Source organism: Chroicocephalus ridibundus, chromosome 1 (genome assembly GCF_963924245.1).
Source record: "Chroicocephalus ridibundus chromosome 1, bChrRid1.1, whole genome shotgun sequence".
Taxonomy (NCBI): domain Eukaryota; kingdom Metazoa; phylum Chordata; class Aves; order Charadriiformes; family Laridae; genus Chroicocephalus; species Chroicocephalus ridibundus.
Window position 1 is genome coordinate 182,660,990 of NC_086284.1, and position 21,878 is coordinate 182,682,867.

A 21,878-nucleotide genomic window follows, 5' to 3' on the forward strand; every position below is an offset into this window, starting at 1 on the left:
CACAAATCTTTCCAAACATGTGGCTACAAAAATTGAAGGCATGCATTGCTGTCATGTGCTTTGTTTATGCCACTTGCTTTCCATTTTTATTCTTCCTCTGCTTTTTTTGTTTTTAAAGTATGGCATTAATCTTGGAAACGCTTAGACTATTATTTGATTAAAGTTTAAATCCTCAAGTACTGTGGTATAGCTCCATATTAGTACTTGAAAGCGAGACACAATTTTATACCAATTTACATGATAGTTCCTAGGGCTGCATATCTGGTAGGAATTAGAGAGGGTCTTGGACATGCATGCATGCTGTTTTCTCAGCACATCCAAGTTAGCTGCTACCAGGAGTAGTAGTGACAATTTTTCACTTTCCCGAGGGTCAGAGTGGGAGACTGCAGGCATAATAATCCATATACTTACTTTTAATCCATATGCTTACCTTAAATACATCTTGCCCTGCTTCTTGTACAGCTGCAGGAATAAAAGTAACAAGCACATAATCTTCTTGGGGAGTTGGACTAGATGATCTCTAGAGGTCCCTTCCAACTCTGAAGATTGTGTGATTCCCTGTGATTCAAATTCGAGATTATTATTTACATACTGCAGAGAATATAGTAAAGCAGCCCCCAGGATTGTTGCCAAGAGTTGGTTGCAAAATGCACAAGCATGCTAAAAAGTACCCCTAGCAGTAGCAGCCAGGGTTCAGTGGAGCCACATATACATCCATGCTCCCTTTTTAAAGCAATAAGGCTGCTTCCCGGCCTGTAAAACTTCGAATCCATCAAGCAGCCCAAAAAAATGGCAGTGTTTCTTGCTGCAATTATTTTGGAGTTACAAAGCCCAACAAGCTCTAAGTCATGGTTTGGGGTACCTCTGGCATTTTGTAGAGGCTTAGCAGATAGCTGTTGTTACCTGATTTGGAAAGGGTGTTTTCATCTCTGCTTTTTTTCATTCCTGTTTCTGTTTCATTTTCTTTGAGAGTGGGAGGAGTTCCTAATTGTCACTTTTAAATGTTTACATCATCAAAAGATTTAGCAGGGTGAGTTTTAAATCCCACAAATAGTAACTTAATTTCTTAATGTGAATTAAAACCTTAGCTGTCCTAAAAGTTGAAATAAATGTTGTAAGATGTTTAGGTTCCCGGTAGGGTGTTACAAAAAGAGTAAGAAAGTTACAGACTCAGCTAGATGCCTGCTGCGGAGGAGGAATGGAGACATAAGTGATGGGAAACAAAGACGCAGCTACCAAGTAGTTGTTGTATGACCTTAACGAAAGGGAGAATGGAACTTTTCTGAGTTTAGACATTTCTGGAAGGTGCGTTGGGGGATCCGGTATTATATTGATTCTGAATTTATCTGGTTTAGTTGTATTTTAGTCTTTGCAGTGCTGAGGGCTGGAGAAACTTATTTCTCACGTGCAGTAAAAGCTAAAGCTGGTGGCCATTTCGAAGAACAGATTATTAGTATTTGCATTTGGGTATGAGAATGTCTTAGTAAGAAGGAAGCTATCGAATAAGTGAAATAATACACAATTCTTACAAAGGAAAATGAAAACAAGATATGAGTGAGAATTCACAGTAGTTTAGAAAAGACAGTTTCAGAGTTGAAAGGAACTTTGCTGGGAGAAAATGGAAACTTGTGAGTTTTTTGGCAAGTGAAACTTCTGCAACAGAATTGTCTTTATTTACTGTGCCACATTAATCAGATTTGATACTAACTATTTCAGAGTAAAAGTCTAATACTTGTACCCCAAAGTGAGGGAAAAACTTCACAACCTCTGACATCTTTGTACAGCTGTGCTAGTATTATCTATAATGTAAAAACAAGAACTAATTTTTTCACACCTCTAAGAAAAAAAAAATCCACAGTTAAACTATCCCTCATATAAACCATGAACTAAACTATCCCTCAGATAAACCATGAACTTTTATCTAATTCCGAGTAGCAACTGCAGGCAGCAATGTGTCTTGAAGGAAATTAGAGGTGAAGAGGTGATAGTGTAGATTTATAACAGGAAAACATTCAGAATCCTTGGTGTTGGAGGATTATCATTACAGTACTGTACAGTTACTTTACTGGTCTGAAAAGGAATTGAAAAAACTCGAGCTTTCTGTGTATGACGTAATGAAAGGCAGTAGTCTGTCACTGGGGGAATCCAAACAAAGATACAATAGACCTTTAGGCAGAGATCAAAGAACCAAAGGTGCAGTCTCCTCCTTTCATAGGTAATTGTATTGAATCTCAATGTTGTTTTTATCTTGGTTTGTTCTGTAATGCAGCCTATTCAGAACGAGAATAGAGTGAAGGGAGTAAATCAGGAGTACAGAAGTAGCTGCCTGTGTTTCCCACTGAAGGGTCCCCTGGTTCCTTTGAGAGACCCCAAAAAACTTTTTTTTTCCTCACAATCTCTTGAGATATACTGGTTGCTAAAACAAAGGGGTTTGTTCAACTTACACTACCCAGTTAGCCTGACAAATTGCTGACGTGTAGTAAATCTACCAAAATAAAGGCATCCTTATTTCTTGCAAGCAAGCCTGGGCCATGTGCTTTGTTCCTAACAACAGTGCATTGCTCTGAGATGTTCAAAAGAGCTCATGGGAGTTGGCCTGAATAACAGCTGGGCTTATGCCGCCAATTCCCTTAGCTCCTGTGAAAATTCTGCTCATCCATGCCTCAAACCTAATGCTAACAGGATTCAAGGATGTTCTGAGTTTTTTGGGGTGGGGGTGTCAAGCACATTTAGTTTTCTCAGCACAAGAACTATCTTTTTGCATTCTAACACACAAACAGATGTTTTCTATTCTCTTATATGTCAAAACTGTTTACACATAATTCATAAACTTTAGCCTAAATTGACTTTAAAAGAGATGTTTCATTGACTGTGTTTATTGTACAGATCGCTTTTCTCAGAGAGCAATGTAATTTCTGCTGTGTATGAATGTCTTTCCTCCTGGTCTGCTCTGTTTTATAGTGTCTTTAGCCTCTAGCACTGTTGGTTTGGCTGGGCAGGTCGTCCACACAGAAACCACAGAAGTAGTGCTGACAGCTGACCCCATAGTAGGGTTTGGGATACAGCTCCAGGGTAGCGTGTTTGCTACTGAGACCTTGTCTTCTCCACCTCTCATTTCGTATATTGAGTCTGACAGTCCGGCGGAAAGGTGAGGTTCTTTCAGTTGACTGCCAAGTACGTTTTGGTGAGCATTCCTTGGGGTACTTTGGGCTTGTTGCTTTCTATTTCTGATAAATTGCAGGGCCTTGCTCAATGGAAGTGTGGCAAGTAATAAACTATTTGTTCTGACAATGATATTTCATATGCTTGATCAGCTATAAGAAGAATGACAAGCACTAGTGTTTTTATCATCAGGAGTCCTCCAGCAGGAGACTGGAAGCTATATTCATGCAAAAGGAAAAAAAAAAATCAGAAACATTGCTTAAGACAAAATAGTAATAATTCAGTGTGCCATGGGGGGAGGCCATATCCAGCTCTATTCAGTTTTGGTACAGAACCAAATCTTAGGAAACACCAGAGTTTTGACTTTCTTATGATTTCATCGCAGCATTTCAATTGCATTTTTATGCTTATATATGTCTTTAATCATGGCACGAGAACAATAGTAGTTGCACAGGGAAGTACTAGCTGCCATTGCAGAGCTACAACATCTGTAGCCCAGGGTCATAGGGAGAGGTGATGTCCATTGGTAGGGTGGAGGCACGAAGGCTGTACCCCTCTTCCTGGGTCCCAGCGCCTGGAGAGCACGACCCATGCTGGGAGTGCTTGATAGTGCAAAGGGGCGGCAGCAGCTTCTGTCCCCCTCTGTGCCTGGGTAGACTGTTGAGCTGCTGTGCCACACTCCTCCTTCGAGGTTAGCTTGAATGTGTTTGATAGTGCCGGTTCTGGTAACGTGCACATCTGATGGTTGTTTTGTATTATTGTGTACCAAGGTGTGGGGTGCTGCAAATAGGAGACAGAATAGTGGCAATAAACGGTATCCCGACGGAAGACAGCACATTTGATGAGGCCAATCAACTGCTCAGAGACTCCTCTATCACCAACAAGGTCACTTTGGAAATAGAATTTGATGTCGCAGGTATGAATATACTGTTATTCTGTCTTGCAAGAAAAGTGAAGGAATAAATCCCAAGTACATTGCAAGCATTAGGCATCCAAGGTGGAGGCTTTCTTCTCACATACACACCATTCAGTTTTCAAGTGACCTATTTGAAACGTGTGTCTTTTTGTACAGCTTTCTCATTTCATGTAGCCCTGCAGCGTGCTGCAGAACGCAAATAGAAATGACAAGTCCTGTAGTAAGATCTGGTGACAGTCCCTCCTCTGAGTTATTTCCAGACATTTTTCTGTCCTGAGATAGAAATATTCTGCTGAGCAGAGACAAATCCTCAGCAGACCAGCTAATGAAATGTTTTACTAGACAGAAAAGTATTATAAAAGGGTGGATAAGGAGAAAACTCAGTTTCACTAAACAAAATAATAAAAATTGTGTTAACGAAAGCCAGAAAAATCATTGTTAACGTTGCTGGTGAATCCTTATTATTACTAATGGCTTTCCTTTCTTCTGTAATGTGTTTAAGCATACAGAGTACACCTATAAAATCACAAATTGTGTAAATCAAACAAGTACACGTTATGTAAGTGCACTACCTCACTATGTAAATAGTAAAAACTTTAGGACTTCTGTGTTCATCTGGCCGTAGCTCCTTTGAAGTCATGATAATGTAGGATGTGCATAGTGTGATTATTGTTAATGGTATCATAAATCATGATGTCAAAATCAGGCTAAAGGTTCCTAGAGTAATTTTGTATAATCTTTTAATATGCACGCATCTAGTATAATGTTTAACAAAAAGTGCCGAATACACTGTGTACATTCATATACACAGGAAATGAAATATGAAAAAATTAAAAAACCAAACAATGATAAAGTCATTTAAATACACCTGAAGTCATATGTATTTCAGTCCCTGGACTTACTTGTGCTCTCCCATTTGCTCCATGACATCAGACTCATACTCGTGCTTAGACTCCTCTGCCACATGTATGTTTATATGTTTCCATAGCTGTTATTTCAATTGCTCCTTTTCAGGCCAAGGCCCAAACTTTTGCTAGTAGTGGTGCCAAAAGTCAGGATTCAAATACAGTGCTGTGTGTCAAGTGTTTTTTGCCTCAGTCAGCTCCAGGTGCTTCTCCATTAGTGAAGTTTTGATTCCTTTTCTTCCCACTAGATGTAAAATCCATGGCAGTTACCTTAGCAGACAGTTAAAAACTTGTTAGACCTACAGCAGCAAAGGCTGAAATCCTTAAGAGTTGATCTCCTGTCCTTTTAATTAACAGTTATCTGCCAGTGCTAAAATTTTCACATGTGCTCACAAAACTTGCATGTGAGCTAAAAACCTGCAATCTCAGCTGGCTGCCGGCCCGTGCAATCTCCATAAATTCAGTTAAACCTCAAAAATAATTGAGTTACTGTGAAATTACCAATAGAGGAATAAATCATACTTCATATGTCTTCCTTCCTTCAGCACCCGTGTTTCATCCATGGCTTGTGATGCTGATGTGATTTCATCAACTTACACATATAGATCCATGAACTTGGAATTACCATGCCTTATAAATTATCTCACATTTTAAAAATGTATTTTTTTATAGAATCAGTTATACCAAGCAGTGGAACATTTCACGTAAAACTACCAAAGAAGCATAACGTGGAACTTGGCATCACCATAAGCTGTAAGTGAAAGTGCATGGTTTTAAGACCATGTTTATGGCATAATTTGCAGGTACTGGATCCTGTAGCTGTAGACTCATGTTTGTTTTGGTATAAACTTATTTTTCCTTTTTCTAGAAAGGGATGATTAGCAGTGCACTGTCTCTGATGACCATTCAGTAACAGATTTATAGTCCCCTTCTAGTAATTAAAGAAGCCAGAAGTTTGCCAGACCTAAAGCTTGACCTATTCATGTGTAACACATATTTAATGCCCATTAAAATTATTGGAAAAAAAAAGAAAAAACAAGTCAATGGAATTAGGCCCATGCAAAAGTATTTCCGTAGCTGTGAAGTTTAAAGGAAAGTTTGCCATGGTGTCCCACAGGCTCTTGAACAAGACGCCACTGAACTCAAGGGTTCTTGCAGGCATGAGGATCCACATACATGGGGTTATTTTCTGCTTCAGAACCCAGAGCCTGAAGATACATCCTCAATCTGTAAAACCAGTGGGCAGTCCTAAATGTGCAGGTCACATAGCAAAATCCCCCTTCACTAGGCATTTCAGAGATTGCTAAAGAAGATCACAGAATCACAGATGGTTCCGTGTGCACCAGTCTGTTTCTCAAAAAGTATTTGTTATTGTTGTTTGAAATCAAAATGTTTCTATACTTATTTATTTTGGGACCAGACAGTAAACGGTGTGTTAGGACTGGATTTTGACCAGATAAACTGCAGTATACTGGCTTCATCCCTTGATGGAAGGAAGAAAAATCCATATCAAAGTTAATGGGCTTGTGTTTAACATACTTAATGACAGTGCAGAATCTGGTCTCACCAGAATTAACATTCCTGTGTGGTTGTGGCCTTTCTTAGACTATTAGTTTTTCTTTGGAATTATTGATGTGTTTTGGGGGAAGATTGTGCTTTGACTTATATTCTCAAAGCTTCTACCGGCACAACGGAATAAGGTTAATCAAAAGTACAGCAGGGAACTCAGTGCTAAGAATTACATCTGAGGAACAAATGAGAGACACTGCAGGCCTATTTGCTTGCGTTGCACACTTGAATGAGTAATTGTTGGATTCTGTAAGATGTGATGTGATGCTGGAAGCAAAATCATAGCTCTACATGTATTTATGCAAATGAAAATATTGAGAAATGAGAAAACCTGGAGAGAGGCTGTTCTCTTTGAATGTTATTCTTAGGATCAGTAATGGTTTGTAGGATTTTTGTAAAAAATCCGGTCTTCCTAGTAATTTGATTTGTGTTCCTTTTTGGAATTCAGACATCGTGTACTTTTTTTCTGTCTGTAGGAGTAAATTTTGAATGGAAAGCTAATGCTCTTGGGATTTAGTATTTAGCACTCCACTTCCAAACTTTGCATACCTTCCTGGCTTGGAACTTGGAAAAGTTAGGGCTTTATAAAATTAGTGCTTTATATAATCAGATCAACACCTGGTTGGTCTTAGCTCTGCTCTTCTGAGTATACTGCAGTACCTTTAATATTTAAATTAAATGATCTGTTATATGTATTAATCCTACTTATTAATAGCATTTAATGCTTATGAATTTTGTCTAGGATTAATTCTTTATTTGATTTTAAAGGACTTATACTAATAACTGAAAGTTTGTAAATTTGCTTGGTAGAAGTCTTGAATTGCTGCTTTTCATGCTTGCCTTTCAGTGCTTTGCTCTGTTCTACCTAATTAACTCCTAAATGAGGCAGTGTGATTTGGAGAATATAAGCATTTTATATTCATTTTGTCAAGATTTTGTCTGGGCACTTTAGCACATTAGCATGCCATTTATTACTGATGTTGTCAGCAAGCTATATGATTTCTTTTAAAAAACAAATACTAAAGGAAACTCATCAGAGTTGGTAGGACCGGGCTTAAACAGAGGTGATAGAGGAGATCGGATTTATTCACTTTTGGGCTTGATCTGTTTAAGTGCTAGAGACCTGTTTCACCCTCTCACTTCTCAAGGCAGTGGAGTTAATGGTGAGTGAGAAAGTGCTGTCTCTATAAAAACATTACAGAGGAATGCCTGTCTTGCTTTCCATATCCCCAGTTTAGTTTGGGATTTGGATGAGAATGTCAGGAAATTACCTGACCTGCCAGACAAGACAGACATTTTTTGTCAGGAGGGAAATGTAAGCTGCACCTCAGGTTGGCACCTGAACATACGCCTATTTTTAAGTCCAAGAGTTCTTCTAAGTCTAGAACTAGTCTTCTAAGTTCTTCTAAGTTAGGAAGCAGACATCCTGGAAGAGGAATTTATTTCTCTTTCTTTGTGTTGTTTTCCATGGTAATAAACACCAAGTGTGCCTGCATGGAGTTACAGCCAGGTACTTGAAGACGTATCTGAGGTGACACACAATGCTAAACGCAGTTAAGCTAATTCATGGTCTTTGAAAAGCATGACATGTGATAGGGGAAGAGACTAAGCTTCTCTTAGTTTCAGATTTATTAATGCAAGAAAAAAAAAAGAAAAAAAATCAAAATTCCCTTAGATAGCAGAAACCCCTAGAAATTAAGACAGAAGAAAGTTTCGTAAGCATCATTGTTAATGTTAATCCAGGGCACTGAGTTTTGGTTAGTGCATGTCGGTTACCTCGCAGTATACTGGCCTTGCCCATTGCTGCCTTCACACACATACTGGACTTCTGTCATCCTATCATCCTTCCCTTAGCTCTGCAATATCTGCCTAATCTTCCCATTAATAGCTACTTACACTCAATAAAGACCCTATTTCATAGTTTGCAAACATGACTATATATTTCATGCTTCAGGTACCATAATTTTCATACCCAGTTACGTGGTTGGAGCAATTAGAATGTCTCAGTTCTTAAAATTACGTCATCCAAATAAAGCATGACACAGCAGTGTCCATGTATGTGTGATTATGCTTTTATAACAGAACCATTCCTTAGAAGAAGGATGGCTTTCAAGTAGATCTAGTAGTGTTCAAATCTGTTTCAATGTATTTACCAGTGACATTGATTTTAGACCATGTAATGGAATATAGATTTTTTTTTTTGAAAGATATATTTTTGTGCCACTGGCTGCTTTATCATAGACTAACACTTTTTAAATCCTTGAATGATGTCCGAGAAAATGACTTAGTAGTACAGTCTGATAATTGCAGTTAACGGCCCTTTTTTTTTTTCCCCTTTTCTTTCTTTCTTAAGTAAGATTCTGATATCCTTACTGGTAATGAACTGCAGCACCTTGCTTCATAATAATCTCTCTGAAGCTAATGGGACTACTCAAGGAATAAGAAGCTGCAAAGCTGGTAAGAATATCAGAATCTCACCCAAACTATCATCAGTTTTTCTAAGTCATTTTGACTAGCAGCCCTACTACAGCCTGCTTTATTGCTTTTGTACTTCATCAGAAACAAGCTCTGTAAATATCTACAGATATTTAGCATTGACTATGAGAATTTACTTTCTAAAGCATGTTTCTGTATATTTTGGGATTTCACCTAGCCAGCTCAACTTCATTTTGCAATGTTACAAGTAATTAGTTTCAAGACAGGGCCTGAAGAATTAGCAAGTTTCTCAGCTGCTCCACGTGAACCAATACTTAAGGAACAAAAGAGCTACATCAGCCTAATTTTGAAAAGCTCTTTCATCTATTTAATAATCACACTGTTTTACTAAAGTCTGGTAGCTGTTAATCAGTATTGTGGATAAGTGGACTGACTTTGTAAAAAAATATAGTTTTTCATCCCATGAGCATTTTCCTCTGCTTGTTCAGTTTGCTCAGAGTTTGATCAAACTCCAAAACTTGAAGCCAGGCTGAGACTAGTAAGTGAGTTTTGGCTGGGTGGTAAATTAGATGTCCACCCCAAAATCTGTTAAATCGCATTGTTGTTTTTTTAATTTGGGTTAGCAGTGAAATAAGAAAGGAGGGTTGTTTGAGGGGGTTTTTTAACCTAATGGAACAGCTGGTCTACAAATCTGACAACACTTCACTGAACTTGCTTTCAAGTGGCAGGGCATCGGCAGGGGAAGCGTGTCTTTACTGACACGAGTAGGGTAGAGGCGTGGGATGGAGACCTAGGACCACAGAGTAATTTAAAGAGAGGGAACAAACAAATTGCTAATGATCAGCCTTCTAGGTGCAACGCTAAATTTAGTATCTGTACAACTTTATGTGCTCTTCAGTCCACTTGCAGTTGATCATATGGACTGTGTAAGGTCTCTAAAAAAGCTCAACAGTAGGTACGCTAACAGCTGGATGAGGGAGGAGAAAAGATGAGATGTTTGGTGGACAAGCAGAACAGGACAAGAAGAGAAAATGAGTAGAGAGCCATAACAGGGAGAGAGCAGATGAGGGGAGAGGCCGAGGTGTGAACAGGGGTAGGGGAAGCTGCGACTTGAACAAGAAGGCTGGACATGGGTGAGTGGTAAGGTGCTTTGGTTTTAATTGCTTCTTAAAAACAAAAATAATTCTGAAATGAAACATAAAAATGGAGACTTAAAGCTGTACAGTGTCGCTTCAGACTTGCATTAATTCATGAGGATATCTTTTTTAATTAAGTGGTCAAATACTACTTTCTCACTGGGACTCTTGCTTCTCTGCTCTCTGGGGAGAGATGAAACAGTGGTGTGTATCAAAGGGGATGGAGGCTGCATAATGAATGAGGTGAAGAACTGCAGAAAGGAAAGGAGGTGATCTCATGGTCAAGATGGTTTAATGCTGCCCTGGAGAAATTAGGGGTTTTTTTCCTTTTCTCTGCAATAGAGTTCTGCTGAGACAGGTCATTTCATGGGGGCGAGGTGGGGAGGGAGAGATTTTCCACAGGTGGCTGCTTGATTTTCTGTGGAAATCATTGAGGTCCTGGCGTCACACTTGCGGAAATGCTGAGCATCTGCAGCTGTTGCTGAAAATACTAGTACTTGTGCTTTGGACATAGAAGCTGTAATATACTACAAACTATTGTGAGAAATGAAGGCATGGATATCTCAAATTGCTCACTGAAAATTGTCATACTTTGACCTAAATGTTCCTGTGTTTCCTTTCCTCATCTGTAAAATCAGGATAATAATACTTGATCTTCTTGCTGGGGACAGCATCTGTTTGCTAGTGTTTGGGAGGCAATCTCAGGCTGCAGTGATGTGCAGTACAAAAGTTCAGGAGGAAATTAATGATTTTATCTCTGCAACACAACTTGAATAGTTTGTAGCAAGTACGTCATGAGCATTGAACAAGAATAAAACAAAGTGTGGTGTAGCTGCTTATTAAGGGCTTGTCAGCATGGGGGGATTCATTTCACACTGAGCTGTGTTTGCTGCCTACAAAAAGGCTTTCATCCACCAGACACAATTAATAGCCCAGGATAACTGACAAAATACCGCTGGATCACAGTTACTCAGTTTGAAACTGTAATAACTTTGTGTGCAATATCATACTCTTTGCATCCTCATGTACTCTGTGGCTTTGCGCTTTGAACTGTGCTCTTTCCACGATTTTGGTTCCTTCTCTCTTCTTTTTGGAACAATAACGGACTGTTGTCTTTAGTACTGGTAATTTTTATAAAGCAGTTTCATAAAGACTATCTCAATACTTAAATATCAAACTGCAGACATTGTACAGTGGGTGGCATATAACCTCAAAGATTTATAAGGCAACTCAGAGGGTAAAAACAAAGAATTAAAAAATAAAAAAAAATCACCAAAGTGATACTATAAATTTTAACAAGATAGTAATTGGTGAAACAAACACAAAGAATTCAAGTAAATCATGGAACTGTCATATAAGATGTAGTTGACCCATGGCGTATGAGAAACAAGCTATGAAAATTACACGTCTTGCAAAAAGTTAATGGCTGTTCTCTAAATTACATCACAGGCATTTTCTGAAAGCATACTGTTTTAGACAAGTTTCTAAAAATTCTTTAAATACCTTGTTCGTCTGCCTTCTGGACTTTCAAGACACTGCATTTGAAATACAGCTATTTAGCAGTCCTTAAACAGTTCCTTTGGACATTCAAAGGCTTTCTCGGTCTGGGCAGCCAAGGTTAAGAAGATCTGTTAGAATATTGTGTTGGAAGTGTCATTGTTAATACACCGTGTGGTTGCTGTAGGTAAAGATCTGTCATTTTTCATCAAAGAGAAGAATCATGAGCTGCTAAAGTAACTGACATCAGAATTTTGTAGGTGATCCTCCAATATTGGGTAGCTTACTAGGTGATTGTCAGTTGGGCATTGGAGCCTAATGAAAAAGTACCTTCTGTGAATGAATGCAGAGACCTCATCATACAGAGCAGAAATGGCTTGGGGCAGTTGAAGAGCCCTACATGTGCAAAAACCATTAGCGCTTTCAGGAGAACTGAGCACCTTATATATACCACATGGCAGTGTTTTAGCGTTAGCATCCTCTGTGTTAACAACAGTCCCAAAAGTCAGTCTGTGTTCACTACACAGACCACCTCCTGGCCAGAGCAGCTGTAGGTGGTGTATTTCCCGATGGCAGAGATAAGGTGCCACACCATTGTCTAAATATGTATCTTTTTGTCACCCTCAAGTTCTAAGCCCACTGTTTACCATATCAGATCTTCAGTGCAGTCTCCTGTCAGCAAATGGATGAACCCTCCAAAACAATGCATTCAGTGAAGCTGCTCCAAGAAACAGTCCTCTGGAAGCAGTCAGCAATCATCGTCTTCTTTCTCTGGGGTAGTAAACTGCTTCCTACGCAACCAACGTCAAGCAAAATTGCTAAGCAAATTTCCTGGTCAAGGGAAGCTTGTCAAATATTTCTGCACAAGTCAGTAAAGAATTGCAATGACTGGCATTGGTAGAGCCGAGCATCCTTTTAACCATGATGGACAGATAGAAAATTGAAAGATACCTCCAAGAAGAAATGAGTTAGGTGTGCAGGAGAGGGCTGGTGGGGGTTTTACTAATGTGACCATTGCTGGAATTGCAGGGCTTCTAGTAGGTATCCCCAGTACAAACTGGGGAAAAGTCTGCAATGTGTAAGGCCCAGCAGCAGTATAGAGGCGCAAGGTTACTCATCAAAAGAGTTCACCTCAGAGGAAGCAGCGAGTCACAGTGAAGCAAGCATCCGTGTGATGTAAGCTACATCTGTGCAGATGTGACAACTGTGTATCAGTTACCCAACGGTGTGCATGGCCACTATCCACAGCATCTCATTTCTTGTGAAGTAGAATCCTCCTCCTCACCCAGGGAGCATTATCTTCTTACCTCTGCCGTAAGCACTGAATGAGACAGGAGTGGATGTAAAGAACGTAGACTAGCCCACTCTAGATATTTTGCCAGAGCAGCTCTGTTTGTCAGGGATATAATAAAACATGATATATGACTGACAGAAATATTCTGTCAAAAGAGATCAGCATTAGTAGTTGTGCTGAAAGGTTCTACTAACAGAAAGTCTTCCTTATGTGTTGTAGCTACACAGCATTTTATGATAGATCACTGGAGCTGTACTGTGATATCTTCGCCTGGTTCAGTCTTGGCCTAACCCAGAGTGCAGACATATCATGTTAAATTCATGTTACACCGGTTGCCTTAATCCTGGCATTTTCTAATTTTTGAGGAGTATGCAGTTTTACTAATATGCTGATGATGATTGTTTGTATTAATATGCATTTAATTTAGGGGAAGGGGAAGAATATAATACAGGTAAATAATGTGAACAGAATTTGCCCATCTGTGTATCTAGAAAAAAAAAACCAACAGACACTTGTATGCATTCTTTATTACAGCTCCATCCAGTAGAAAACCAGGGGATCCTCTGGTTATTTCTGATATCAAGAAAGGAAGTGTTGCTCACAGGTAAGACATTCAAGCTCCCAATAAAAATCTGTTCCCATTGTGTAGCCAACCAGACTCAAGTTAAGCAGAAGGGAGCTTGTAAGAGACACTGCTTTTTAAAAAAAAAAAAAAAAGTTACAAATTAGAAGTCCAGCATATTAAGAAATACTTATGTTTTAAAATCCATTTTGTTTCTAAAATAGAGTTCTTACCTTCTAAGATACCTTACTTTATTGTCACTAGAATTTCATGTAAGCTTGTTTGCTTGTTCACAGAACTGGCACACTCGAACTTGGTGATAAGTTGCTTGCAATAGATAATATTCGACTTGACAATTGCTCAATGGAAGATGCTGTCCAGATTCTTCAGCACTGTGAGGACCTTGTCAAGTTAAAGATCCGCAAAGATGAAGATAATTCCGGTATTAGTAATGAGCCTATTGCAGATTCTTGTGTATTTTCAGGATTTTTAGAACAAAGGGTTATTCTTTTGGATTTATATTTTAGTGAAATGCTTTTTCTAAACCTAGCTGACATGCTAATGCTAATCAGAAAATGTCACACTAAAAAGAATTGTAATGGTATATAAAGTTTTGCATTTTTTCGATGGCTATATTGCCTGCAGGAGCTGCACTGCACAATGAGGTCTTCAGTTCCCCTCAGGTGCAGCTATATAAGGTTGATCTTTCTCTTATCAGCGAATTGAGATTTTCTCTGCTTGTAAGATTGGAATCATGGTTAGCAAAGCATGGATCCATAGGCCTCAGTTCTCCAGCAGAGTGGTGAAGTGCATGCTTTATCCATAAATTTACAAACTTGACCTCAGTATGATTGTTCACATGCTTAGAGGTAGGTAGTACTTTACACGCTGTGCTGGATGGCTGATGGAGGAGCCATGTCTGATCAGCCCAGCGGAAGTATTGGAGCTGCCATCATTTAGCACACCTACATCTATTAATATTCCTGGATCTTCCCCATTACGGATTGCATAAGAGCAGAATTTCTACCTAGAGATAATAAAGCAAGTTCTGTTATGCATTCTAGTGGCAAAGCAAGTTAGACAATTATAACTACTATTACTGCTGGGATTTATATCACAGCGTTACACAAAAGCATGAACTGTAGATTCAGTTGTCTTAAGCTCTATGCAGTCTCACAGCAAAAAGGCACAGCCTGCCACATTATTATTTAAAATCAAGTGCGACTGTTGAAATGGTGTTTAGAATTGCACTAGAATGCTCTTTTCCTTTATTTGCTTTTGAAAGCAAACAGAAAGTATCTTTTCAGTATGATCAGTACAAGGCAAAGGCGGATGCCTTTAGCGTCTTGCACAAATTGGGTTTCAGAAGTAAATCTTGATCCAGCAAAGTGCATGGCCACTGGTCGGCAGAATATTGTGCTTAGGTCCCCACAGGTGGTGAGGTGGGATTTGCTACACATAGTTGGTCCGTCTTGGTCAGAGGTTGGCCAGGTTGGTCATGGGCTGTACATCCAAAGGGACACCTGATTGACAGTTGCTTTGCAAAACAGAGCAAACCAGGCATGTTGTGAAGAGCAAACTGTAACTACACTTGGCAGAAGATTGACAGGAAAAATGCCTGTAGAAGGAAGTTTGACTTTTCTCCTGCACAAGAGGAGGTCTGTCTTTTAAGCGTTCATGGCACCTGGGATCCCTCCTTCACCTTCTTCCCGTCATTTGGAAGACTCTCTCATTAATAACCCTGCAGAGAAATTACCAGCAGACTAGCAGAGGGGCACGAGTTAGAGCCATGTAGAAAAAGTAGTAACCTCCCACACTTTTAAACACTTGAGGGTTTGTCCTGTGTGTGTCATGTCGTCCTCCCCACACCCCCAACTCCTTCTCACCTTGTGGACTTAATCTTTTTCGAGGACAGCTTCCATTTCCATTGAAGTTGGTACACATTTTCTGTTGCTGTCACTAAAACGTGGATTTCGGTATACACTCCTTTAAAATAACATCTTTGGTCTCCTAGGTATTGCACACCATGGCAGCTGGTATAGATTTTAGTCTGAGAGGGGTTCTTATTCCATGGTTTTCTTTTACACGTTCACATTGTTTATTTTGCAGTTACATCATATATCTATATCTAGATTCTCACACAACTACAGTGTCTTATCCAGACACAATTGGTGTAACTGAACAGGTTCAAATGTACATGGACAGCTACTCAGAGACGTACCAAACAAAATTCTCTATATAAATGTCTCTTGTAATAGGTGACTAGGTGTCAAAGTGTAATTGAAAGTATTTGAGGTTTCAGGTACTTTGAAATCTAAAATGAACGAGTGTGTCCTGAAATGCTAAAGGAAAAATATTTTAAAAAACAATGGCAAAATAGTAGCAAAGGTGTAGCAAAGTGTATCTCAATTTAAATAAATTCTTGCTTTTTGCTATTAGTTTATTTATCAAAGTCTGTTTTCTCACAAAGGGGAGAAATGTGCTTCTAAATCTCAACAGAAAAAAATCATTAATAAATTCCTGAAGAAAAGAAAAGCCTAAAGTTAATAGAAGAGTAGGCGTGGAGCACTCCAAAACAATTTACAAATCACAGAGTGAGATTAAATTTAAATTTTTCTTAATCTCTCATGGCATGTTTTTTTGAGGAGGTTCTTCCTCCCTAGCTTCTCGTTTCTTTGCTCTCTTTCAAATGCTATTCATTTTTAAGTATTTCTAGCTTCTAGCTCTTCTTTCTTCCTTCTGTTTTTCCCTCCTCTGCTGTTTTTCCAACTCCTCCCTTCTCCAGACAGTTGTATGTGTCTCAGAGCTGTGTTCCTCAGAGCCAACCGTGCAGGTGACGCCAGCAGCCAAGTAGTACATGTCTTGTGCTCCCCCAGACCGTGCTCTTCTTTGCCCTTATGTCTGTATTGATCAGATGTTACTCTGAAGAGCAAGGCTAGTGGACAGAACAGAGGCACTGCAGCACAAGGGTCCACTTTCATTAAATGCAGTTTCCAAGAGCTATCCACAATTGCATCACAAGAAAAGAAAAAGGAAAATCTCAAAAACATGAGACCTGAAAACATGGTAGTTTGGTTATATTTCCTCCCCACATGGAAGTATGTTTTCAGCAGTTTTTCTCTTTCCTTTTTTTCCTGCCAGCTTCCCAAACAGAGGACAGTTTTATCTCCTGATTAACCTAATGGCTGCCACCTTTTTTTTTGAATATTAAGAGTTCTTTGCTTTCATGGGAAGACTGGCCTTCATTGTGAATTCAGGCCACATGCATGCCGTGTTCTTGGGTAGCTTACGTTTCTACTGCCTGGAAAAAGCATTGAAGAGAACAGTGACATTTGACATTTGTTGCATTCTGCCATTAATTTTCTTAACTAGGGCTAACCAGAAGACAGACATAATGGACCAGTCTCCTTTCCAGTCATTCACTAAGATCTATAAACTTCCAGCTCTCATGTGGCAGGGCTGCTGTATGATTAATAACTTCTTATTCACTTACGGTTGATAGCGGAGAAACATCAGTATTGTGTCAACCCTTAGCAAATACTGGCTATTACATTTTCAATTAGTTTGGTGGATTACTTTTCATCCTTCAGTTGAAGTCTTCCACTGGGTCAACCTGTGTAAATGTTGTTGGCATTAGATCCCAGAGGATTTGTTGTTGTTTCAAAAACGCTCTAGCAAGCAAGCAAGAGCTGCCACTCTTCTGCTGTGCAGTGGCAGCTTACATGTCAGCCCACTGTATGCCGGCCAGAGGCTTCCAGTGGGGTCCTGGGAGTTGGGTGCTTCTGGAAAAAGTGCATCAGATAAAATGTAGTTGATGTGAACTGTGCCAAAACACTGATGATAATGCCCCAAGTACAAGGCAAACATTAAGCATGAAAATCCCAGTATTTTTCCACTAATTCTTCTCTCCTTTGATTCTATATGTGTACCATTTTCTTTATGTGGATAGCAAAGGGCAAATAGGAGGGAGTTGGGGTGGGGGGAAGCTAAAGGCCTAAATTTTCTGTAAACTGGGAAGAAACAAAGTAGCTCCCCAAAGATATTAATGATTCTCCAGCTCTGCTTCAGTACCATGTTCAGCATGAGAAGAAAGCAACTCTTTGAACCTTTGTTAGCGATGCAGGTATCTTTTTTTTTTCCTTTTAAAGTTTTTCTGTCTATACAAATAGAAATGGGAACATTTGAATTTTCTGGCTTGTCTCAGGTTAGTTCTAGTAACATTTACGGAATGTGCATCCTAGACATTTTCCACACTCGCTGAGCCGTTCGAAATGTCATTACCCACAGCTCTAGGAAACGTTGCCCACCAGGCCAGACGTCATGGCTGAATACCGATATCATAAGATGGGCAAGGGATCATTTGTTATTTTGATCTGAGGAGAAATCTAGCATTTTAAATTTTAAAACATCCCTTCACAACTCAAAGATACTGCAGTTGATTGCTCTCCTGCTGTGATATTTTTTTGATAATACGTAAAGAGCATGCACTGTATAAATACAGGAGCCTTTCTTGTTGCTGCAACACCTGCTGGGTATTGTCTGGGGAAAATACATTGTATTTAAGCTTACCCATTGATGAATCCTTCTCCATTTCTGATGATTGTTTGGCGAGACTAAAATTTCAAAATAATGCAAATGACTTAATGCAATATAATGAAATCAAATGTAATGGAGTTATTATTCAGCTTAGTTGATAATTCAGAATTCAGAAGCTATTTTTGATTCTGTTACAAAAGCTTAAAACTTGTCCATCAAAAACATGGGACATATTTCAGGTTCTTTTAGCAAGGCAGCTGCTCGTCTTAATATAACTTGTTATTTTTCCCACAATTCTTTTAAGGAAGCTGGGTTTTAAAACTTTTGAATTATCTTTGCTTCTAAATACCTTCCATTCAGTTCAAGAAACAGATGAGTACCAGTATTTATACAATAGTAGTAACTTGTCTTTTCTCTAATAACGTACCCTTGTGGCAAAGAAGGCCAAGAGTCTCCTTAGGTCAAGGGAGGTGGTCCTTCCCCTCTGCTCAACACTGGTGAGAGATTTCTGGAGTGCTGCTTCCAGTCCTGGTCTCCCCAGTGCAAGAGACACTTGGACATAGTGGATCAGGTCCAGTGAAGGGGCTGGAGCATCTCTCCTATGAGGAAAGGCTGAGAAAGCTGGGACCATTCAGCCTGGAGAAGAGAAAGCTCTCATCGATGTATATAAATACCTGAAGGGGGGGTGTAAAGTGGAGAGAGACAGGCTGTCTTCAGTGGTGCCCAGTGACAGGACAAGAAGCAATGGACACAAATTGAAACATGGAAGGTTCTTCTGAACATCAGGAGACACTTGTTTACTGTGAGAGTGACTGAGCACTGGCATGGGTTGCCCAGAGAGGTTGTGGAGTCTCCATCTTTGGAGATACTCAAAAGCCATCTGGATAAAGTCCTGGGCAATCTGATCCTAGTGGCCCTGATTGGGCGGGGGAGTTGGACAAAAAGACCTCCAGAGGTCCCTTCCAACTTCAGCTATTCTGTGATTCTGTAACACAATAGCCTGAAGTTGTATTTTAACAGGAAAGAAGACAAAAAGATTTTAAACTGAGTAAAATTTAGTCTTAATAGAATGAGGGGAGATTTTCTGTTGCCTTCAATGTAATCAGGTTTTGGCAATAAAAAAGAAATTGCAAAAGAGAGGGGCTTGGGTTTGAGTTTGGTTTTTTTGTTTTTGTTTTGGTTTGTTTTTTTAAAGAATCCAGTAGAATATTAATTACTGATTAAGAAGTGTATTTGAAATGTAATCCTTTGAATATGTTGTTTGATTACCAGTCACTAGACTGAATGTGCTATTTTTTTCATTCCCTCTTTCATAAGAAACCAATTGCATCCCCTTGGCATTTATTGCAGATGAACAGGAGAGCTCTGGAGCAATTATTTATACTGTTGAGCTCAAGCGCTATGGTGGGCCTCTTGGAATTACAATCTCTGGTACTGAAGAGCCCTTTGATCCCATAATCATTTCCAGCCTTACAAAAGGAGGATTAGCTGAAAGGTAAATTGGAAAGCAAATTATTTTTAAATGTTCTTTTTGTTGAGATAAAGATCTATTTTGTTTACCTGAAGACACTAGTTTTCATGGTTTAGGAATTTATTTTTTTATAATTCTCCAAATCTGAGTTTATCATCTTTTTCCTGCTGTTTTTTGATCATTGTCAAGTTCAGGAGCATGAGCAATATCTTAACAGGATGTTCTTGCACATACTATACAAGACAAAGCAGAGGATTGTGGTCCTTATTGTAAATCACCTAGGAAAGACTAGTCAATCGAACCACTCAGTCACCAGAACATTTTATCATCCTTTTAAAAGCCTTGTATAGTACAATAGGTAGGGAAAGCACTTCATGTGTCTAAGATTATCTGAACTTAGCACACACACATACTGCATCTGTTTGTGCACTTACATACACAATAGCGAGTGTTACCCAAGGAGCCGAAATGCTCCTCATGGTAAGTGATGGATAGCGAACAATGAAAGTGCTACGGTTTTCTATCGCCTGTCATTTCTAAGATAGGTGGAGTCATTGCAATCGGTACCTTTCAGAGAGAACTTCCAGCACACAAAACATGATACTGTGCACAGCCAGAACAGTGTGTTTACACAAAGAGAATTTATTTTCATCTCTTGATATGATCCATCCTGAAAGCCACGTTGGTGAAATAGTTGGTTACTTGCTCACAGTGCCATTATGTGTTATGTTGTGACGACTTCTAGAAATCTGACTCCTTTCAGAACTTACTGAGCTGTCTGAGATTGCTCTTAAACAGATGGGCTGCAAACAATATCATTCAGTGGTGATTAACTCAACTACCACAGTAACACAGAAATCCACATCTTCATGCCTTAGCTCTGCTATTGTCACTACAACAAAGGTGACTTGCTTTAAGCATTTCTAACAAAAGAAGTATTCTGCAACACAGCTGAAAAAACGAAAGAAAGGAAAATCAGACTTTCATGCTCCAAATATGCAAAGAAATTGCCTTTGTTGCTTTTTATACTCTCTTCTCAATGTTTTACTTTTCTCTGTTAATGTAGGACTGGGGCAATTCACATAGGAGACAGAATCCTAGCAATAAACAGTAGCAGTCTGAAAGGAAAGCCTTTGAGTGAAGCCATTCATTTATTACAGATGGCAGGAGAAACTGTCACCTTGAAAATCAAGAAGCAGACAGATGGTGAGTATGGCCAGGGCTAGTAGCATCAGTGGTCTTTAAAAGCGTGTGTTGTTACAGATTAACAAGCATTTAGGCCATCCCTGGAAAAACGTAATGTCAGTAGTAAAAAGCATGTTCTCAGAAATGCAGTAAAGCAATGACCACCACCACCCTTTTTTTTTTTTTTTTATAATCCTATTCAGCTACCAGTCCCAAGAAATTTTCTGTCCCTGTGGGCCACATAAGCGAACTCAGTGATGCTGAAGATGAAACCTCTGCTGCACAGAAATCTGGCAAACTCTCAGACATCTATTCCACTACAGTCCCAAGTGTTGACAGCGCAGTAGAGTCGTGGGATGGCTCTGGTATTGATACCAGCTTTGGAAATCAAGGTACTATCAAGAATGCAATCGACATTTAAAGTAGGAATTATCGCCTTCATGGTTGACCTTCCTTTGCCTTAAAGAGAACTTTATCTGTACCAACTTTAAACCTTGTACTTTGCCAGTGTCTCATTATGACCACACACCCCGCCAGGCAGCATGATTTCTTACACTTGGCTGGCCTCAGATTCATTCTTTCATGACAACATGATGTGTTACGAAGCATTTATCAATAAATTAAAAGACTTTTGTTAGCTTTACTGACATCTGAATAGCCCGCTCCATAGCTCATCCACAACTAAATGAGTTTATCCTTCAAATACAGATCAATGCAAGGCACAGAACACACTGAAGATGTTCATGAATTTGATGCCCATATACAGTAATTTTTAACTTACGGCAGATTTATTATAAACTGCTGAAGGGGGAACGTTAGGCATTGCTTATGATTTGTAAATCTTTTGCTTCTTCTTCATTCTTGCAGAATTAACATCTAACGTTCAGCTCTCAAAAACAGTCATTCTATTTAAAGACATGATTTTCCTTAACACTAAATTCTCTATTTATGTTTGACTATTGGTTTATATAGGATTTTCAAATAATCTCCTTTTAATTTGTAAGACACATTTATTTAGGCAGAGAGAGATACAGACATCTTGTGTTATTCTAGATAACATGAAAAATAACTTCCACACAGCTTCAGTGTTTTATTTGACTCTCTTTAAAATCTTTATTTCCATAGTAAAGCAGGTATTCCCACTACCTGGCATATATCCGGACAGGTAGATCCTTGCCTCAAATAATTTTTTCTCGTTCGCTCTGGTTG

The 21,878-nt window shown here is 39.1% G+C and overlaps 1 protein-coding gene across 12 annotated transcripts in view; it reads left to right on the forward strand.

Moving 5' to 3' along the window:
- The window catches only part of GRIP1 (glutamate receptor interacting protein 1), a 336,350-nt gene that overhangs the window by 293,748 nt on the left and 20,724 nt on the right, over positions 1 to 21,878 (forward strand). For all 12 annotated transcript variants that reach the window (XM_063323006.1, XM_063323011.1, XM_063323003.1 and 9 more), the window contains 8 exons: positions 2,962 to 3,148; positions 3,933 to 4,078; positions 5,656 to 5,736; positions 13,450 to 13,519; positions 13,774 to 13,919; positions 19,364 to 19,508; positions 20,551 to 20,690; positions 20,873 to 21,061. In XM_063323006.1, coding sequence (XP_063179076.1) covers positions 2,962 to 3,148; positions 3,933 to 4,078; positions 5,656 to 5,736; positions 13,450 to 13,519; positions 13,774 to 13,919; positions 19,364 to 19,508; positions 20,551 to 20,690; positions 20,873 to 21,061 — 1,104 coding nt within the window. The remainder of the gene's footprint in view (positions 1 to 2,961; positions 3,149 to 3,932; positions 4,079 to 5,655; positions 5,737 to 13,449; positions 13,520 to 13,773; positions 13,920 to 19,363; positions 19,509 to 20,550; positions 20,691 to 20,872; positions 21,062 to 21,878) is intronic.